General features: G+C 43.6%; 1 protein-coding gene across 5 annotated transcripts in view; it reads right to left on the reverse strand.

Annotated features, from left to right (window-relative positions):
- Window positions 1-5,344, reverse strand: part of RANGAP1 (Ran GTPase activating protein 1) — a 29,671-nt gene extending 24,327 nt beyond the window's left edge. For 3 of the 5 annotated variants that reach the window (XM_026065093.1, XM_026065094.1, XM_026065096.1), the window contains exons 1-5: window positions 5,282-5,344; window positions 3,508-3,646; window positions 2,320-2,447; window positions 1,329-1,388; window positions 477-656 (exon numbers count right to left, since the gene is read on the reverse strand). In XM_026065093.1, coding sequence (XP_025920878.1) covers window positions 477-656; window positions 1,329-1,388; window positions 2,320-2,447; window positions 3,508-3,619 — 480 coding nt within the window. In that variant the 5' untranslated portion in view covers window positions 3,620-3,646; window positions 5,282-5,344. The remainder of the gene's footprint in view (window positions 1-476; window positions 657-1,328; window positions 1,389-2,319; window positions 2,448-3,507; window positions 3,647-5,281) is intronic. The other 2 variants (XR_003253381.1, XM_026065095.1) reach the window with 1 other exon arrangement.
- Window positions 5,345-6,000: the final 656 nt, after the last annotated feature.

Raw genomic sequence — 6,000 nt, forward strand, 5'->3', positions numbered from 1 at the left:
AGCCTGGCTGAGGGGGGGATATTATCAACATGTATAAACAGACAGTGGGGGACAGGGAGGGGAACTAAAGATGACAGAGATAGACCCTTTTAAGTGGTGCCCAGTGAAAGGACAAGCAGGAACAGGCACATTGAAATACATGAAACATACATTGAATTTAATACATTTCAATACATTGAAATCCCATTTAAACAAACAAACAAACAAAAAAAAAGCTTTTTTTTTTTTTTTTTTTTACTGTAAGGGTGTTTAAAAACTGGAATAGGTTGCCCAAAGAGGTTGTAAAGTCTCCATCTTTCGAGATATTCAAAACTGACTGGACAAGGCCCTGAGCAACCTGGTCTAGTTGACTCTGAGCAGGGGGGTTGGACTAGACAGCCTATAGAGCTGCCTTCCATCCGCAGTGATTCTGTGTAGGAAAGTCTGAAGCAGAGTCCTGGCTCTAACCCCATTCCCAATGCAGAGACAACCCTTACCTTGCCACCTCCAATGCCCATGCCACAGTTATTGAGCTTGAGTTCTTGCAAGGTGTAACATGCTGGGCTCTTCAGCAGCGCCTCAAAGCCACGCACACCATCTGGCCCAAAGGCGTTGTCACTCAGGTCCAGCTCCACCAGCTGGACTCCAGCAGTGATGAGTGCATCTCCCAAAGAGATCTGTGAGGAAACAGATGGCAGGAGAGGTGTGGAGAGAATGAACTGTCTTTCAGTAACAGCATGACTGCAGTGGCTAGTGATGCTGCAATGGAATTTCTGCTTTGAAGGCATTCTGCAAAGCTGCATGGGGAAATAAAGCTCTATGGCTAAAGCCAGAGAGGAGCTGAGCAAATTACTAAGGATAACAGCAAGACAGTTATCAAGAAGCTTTCCGATCCTTTTAGGTCAAATATACATTTTTTTTTTTTCCAAAGTGACTTTCCCCTCTACACTGCTTAAAGGAACATATCTTCCTTCTGTTGAGTTTATCACGTTCTTGCTCTGCAGAATTCAGTGGTGGCAGGTTTCTGTAATGTTCTTGGAAGAGAAGGCCATATGCTTTTATTTAGAAAGCTTAGTTCCCACACCACCTATAAGAGCATGAAGATGTTGTTTTTTCCAGGATAAACTTCTTCACTAGTTTGGACCTGTGTTTGGCCTTTTATCAACTCTTCTCCATCTCGTACAGAAGGAGCACAAAGCCACTCACCTATTCTGAGACACCTAGTGTTAGCAGCATAGAGAAGATCATCTCTGTGCTAACAAAGCTTTAGAAACCTACTCCCACAGAAAGCATGACAGGTGAGAAAAGAAGTTATATTAGTCAAAGTCTCCGATCTAGTTTTTACTTACCAAAGCAGGAGGGATCTCAGACCTTAGCCTCCCTGTGAACATATCGCTCCAATGACACCTCTAAAAGAAGAAACACATACAGATAGAAGAGAAGCCATTAAAATATTTAGAACACAGTTGTACAGAGGTTTACACATAAGCTGCATTGCGCCACTAGGGACAACTTAGTACTGTCTGCATTCCCTTGGGTTTGTCATTTGATTATACTGAAGAGCTACAAGAACTAACATTATAATTACTTCACTTGTAAGGAAATAAAGCCATTGAAATGAATATTGTAAATAACACTACACAAGAATTCTTGCTTGCATTCGACTTGTAATTCTTTTCTGCTAAGAAAATTCCCACAGGAAAAAGTAGCAGGAAACCTGAAGGATATATTAGGAATGTGGATTTTCTTAAGGTATAGAGCCCAACAATCTGGACTTACTCAAAAAGCCACACTTGGGTAATTAATGAGAATTGACATTTCACACCCCTTTTCTGCAAAGGACAGTGCCTCTAGCAGCACAGTGCCCTTCTAACATTAGGCTAGAACAGCAGTAGGAAGCATAGCAAGGGCACAGAAAAATCTTCTTGTGCCTTTCCTCCATTATTTCTTCAACATTTAGGCATTCTTTGAAGACTCCCTCTTAAGAAGTCAGAAGATCCAACCCAGCTTTTCCATTAGAATATTAAGTTCTCTTGGTCTTTTATTACACAGTTCTTTGTTTACAGATGCTGCCTCTCCTGAGAAGCTCTTCCTTGGACAGCTTCTCAGCTTTAAGATTGGAAGCCTTCTGAAACAGGATCAGTTCAGAATACATAACATGTTCCCACTATCCCAAAGTCCCCAAGTTCTGCCACATTGTCATATGGTTGTTCTTCCTACTGGAAGAACAAAGTGAGTTTTGAGGCTAACTCAAGGCAAGCTGCTGTGGGAAGAGTGTAGATAGGCCTTTAGTATTTCTACAGTACTTCTCCCCTTTCACGACCCACTTGAGGATCTCACCTTGAGCTCCGACTTCTTTTCCAAGGCTTTGGCAATGATTTTTGCTGCCTCCACACCTACTGTGTTGCCTTCTAGGCGTAATGCTTCCAGGCCATGAAATTCCTCAATTTGTTTGATCACTTCTTCAGCTGCAAAGAGCAGACAGTCTTAGGTACCACAGTAACACTCTGATGCACTTGCTCAACTCTACCCTCAGCCAAAACTGCTGAGCAACATTATCTGAAAGAATCCTGAAACAGTAATGGAGAACAGAGCTGAAGTGTCAGGTCACCAGAGAGAATGTGTTCCTTGTTCCCCATTCTCCCTTTTCATAATTTATTTCTAGTTCTGTTATCAGATAACCATCTTCATATTTGCAAAATAAGTCTGATTCATTTGCTATCCAGCACATAATCTAGGAGTTGGAGTGCATACCTCTACAAAGATGCAAGGACCAGGCTAAAAAGAGATGGGGATAGGTGTCCCATCAACAATAAAAAGTTCCCAATGACTGATAAAAGTAGATGCCTGTTCAGTAAACACAGGGGCAGGGAAAAGCAATTTAACTCAAGAGTAATCTTATGTTAAAAAAGTACACACTACACCAAAGAATAGTCCCTCAAAAAACACAGTTTCTTGATGTGGTAGGAACGTTGACCTGTATATATACAGCTATATTCCAGGGGTTTACAACACTAGCAGCCACTGTAAGACAGACATTGTTCCTTGGGAAACACACACAACAGCAAGAGACAGGCTCCAGAAAAACCATGAGTCTAAAACTGGATTGTAGTTTGCTGCTATAGTCCCTTTTTTTTCCAGACTAATATATCAACCCATTCCTCTGTGCAGGTCTTCATAGTACTTGGAGCAACTGCATACTTTGATGTTGCTCTGTGTTTTTAAAAAGAGAACTGACATCTAACACAGCAGTTGTCAAAAGCACTTGACAAGAATATCAAGAAAACAAGAACTATACATTAGAGAGCCAAACCCCAAGTCCCCCAGCAAGTAGCACTGCCAGAGTACCAGGCTGAAGCAGCTTGGGAGAAGGGAAGGAAATATTTCCATCAGAAGTAGCTGTAACTAAATAACCCTTGCACCACAGCTAATATCACAATTTGGCCATGAGAGATGAGCTGGAGGTTTACTGCAAGACTTTAGAATTACAGGGAGACACTTCCTCAACACAAGGATATTTTCTCTTACCATCTTCTGCTGTATTGAGTTTAAGGCTCTGGCCTTTAAAGCTCAACTGTCCTCCACCCACTTTGGTTTTGGCAAGTGACTCTGCAAGCTTAGTGATGTCTTCTGACGCCATCTCTTCTGCTTTCCCAAACTTTACAAGCTGTTAATTAAAAGAAGTCATCAACATTAGAAAAGCAAACTACAATACAATCTATATTAATAATTGTCTTATATTTAAACACTAATGTATTTTTTGTTCCCAAGATATCCAATTGAATTTTCAGTGTCATTAATGTTTTTCCCCGTAGCTCACTCATGACAGCTTGGCCCAGATTAACATTTCAAAGTCAGATGCTGTTGATTTTTCCAGTCCTGAAGAGGCTTGTGTTTTGATGGAGTTGTTACACTTCATAAACAATCAATAGCTAAAACCACCTACCAAGACCACATTAAGACACTGTTTTGTGTACAACACTTTCACAATGAAAATGTAACATTCTTTTCTACCCAAACTTCATCCTTTAATTATACACGCTGCACATTTCCCCTCTTCTCCAAACCAAACTAGAATGAACAACTGTTTTCCCCTTTCAGTTATATCCCCAGTAGTGCTCATGTCAGCACAGTTCTAGAATCACTGAGCTGATGAAAAACATCATGTGTATTAGCTCCAAAAGTCTCACTCAAATTTGTGGGCTTTCTTTCTTTTTAGATGCCCCGCAGAGTTATACTCAAACACATTAAACAGAATGCTATGTCAGTGATGATGGATTAGTAAACATTTCACTTCTAGGCACAAGCCTGATGCTAGCCATGGCTAGTAGCATCCATAAATCATTATTTGATGAGTATCAATCACTCTGAAGTGACTGACCCCTGTTCATTAAGTAGGATAAATAGAGCATGTTTCTTTGGTGGTTTTATGGTTTCTTTCCACCTCCACTGACATAAGGGGCTACAAGTGGCTAGTGCTTAGAAGAAACAGACTTCTGAAACAAATTTCAAGTGTTAACAGGGATGAAAGTTAATCCCTACAACAGCAGAAAATTGGACCCCTTCCATTCTTGTCTGACTGCAAGGTGGGCACAAAAGCTTGCTGCTCTTTAAGCCCCTCCAATAGGGATGGTTTTAGACACCCCCTAAGTGAAAGTTGTACACACATCCTTTCCTCCTGCTACCTGGCTGTAAAAGGACCTGCCTCCAGCTCTGCCCAGGTAGTGCCTTCTCTTCAGGTTTATGAACTTTAGTATGGCTTTTGGACACTGGGAGATGGGGGGGCAGAATCTCCAAAGTTCATCAACAACACCATTTTAGAATGATCATCCTCTCAGATAGGTGTTGCCAGCAGAAAGATGCTCAAATAAATTATTCCACTCCTATCAGGCCACTCAGGCACCATGCTGACAGACATCCCTAACCTCTTCCAATACACCAGCAAAGAGAAGGAAGAAACAGAGAGGATGTTCTCCAACCCATGAAGGCTTTACCACACAGGAACAAAAGTTAGACAGGACCCAGAGAGGTCAGTCTATTCACCTAGTTGAATTCGCAACTTTATTTTTGAGTATCTCATCACTCAACTGTTTAAAAAGGAGTTCCATCTTCTACTGTAATGTTCTTTCATGATCTACAAGCATACTCACTTCCTCCCTCTGCTTCTCTTCTCCTTAAATCCCTTTTTTCTTTCTTCATCTTATACATGGACTACTTCCTAACTTCAACATACCATTTCTCCATAACATCCTGAAGCATATTTTATTGCAAACACATCAGCCACACCCAACTGTTAACCTACCAGAGGTCTCTTCACTGCCAGCTCTTCTGCAAGGAAAGCTTTAAAAAAAAAAAAAAAAAGTTAGTATGCTTGGCAAATAAAAACAAGGTCTAGAAATGCCTAAAGAGAGGTTTCCTCATTACTTAACCACTGCATAATGCTGTACACTTCCTGATGGTCAAAAAAAGTTACTTTAGCTGAACACTTTATTTATAATGGTTTATCCACGCTAATGGACAAGATACCGGCTATCAAGCGTACTACCTAAGGGGGAGTCTGCTCTGCACCCCGGGCAATGCAGAGTCCCACACCCCACTCCCAGGGAAGCTCGGTGACAGCCCAAGGTTACCCTCCGGCAAGTCCCTGACAGGCTCCCTGCGCGGCTTTCCCTTAATGACGGCTAATGGCTCCTCTCTTCCCCCAAGGAAGGTGCCGCACACCGGCCACGCCGCCACCCCACCTGCTCTCCGCGGCGGCCCCCGCGACTCCCCCGGCCCCATATAACGGGCCCGGCCGCCCGGGGAGGCCGCGCCACCGCCCCCTCCCCCCACGTGCGGGGGCGGGCCCCGCCGCGACGCTGGGAGGGCTGAGGCCGGGCACGCGTGACCCGCACCCACAGGCCACGCACAGGAGCGTCCCCTCGCCGGGGGTAGGGGGAGGGAGAAGAGGGGCACGTGGGAGCGTCGCAAGGCCGCCCCTCCCCCCGCTGCGAGGAGCCGGCGGGGGGGGGGAAGGGGGGG

The sequence above is a fragment of the Apteryx rowi genome, unplaced genomic scaffold (genome assembly GCF_003343035.1).
Source record: "Apteryx rowi isolate R43461 unplaced genomic scaffold, aptRow1 scaffold_223, whole genome shotgun sequence".
Lineage (NCBI taxonomy): Eukaryota > Metazoa > Chordata > Aves > Apterygiformes > Apterygidae > Apteryx > Apteryx rowi.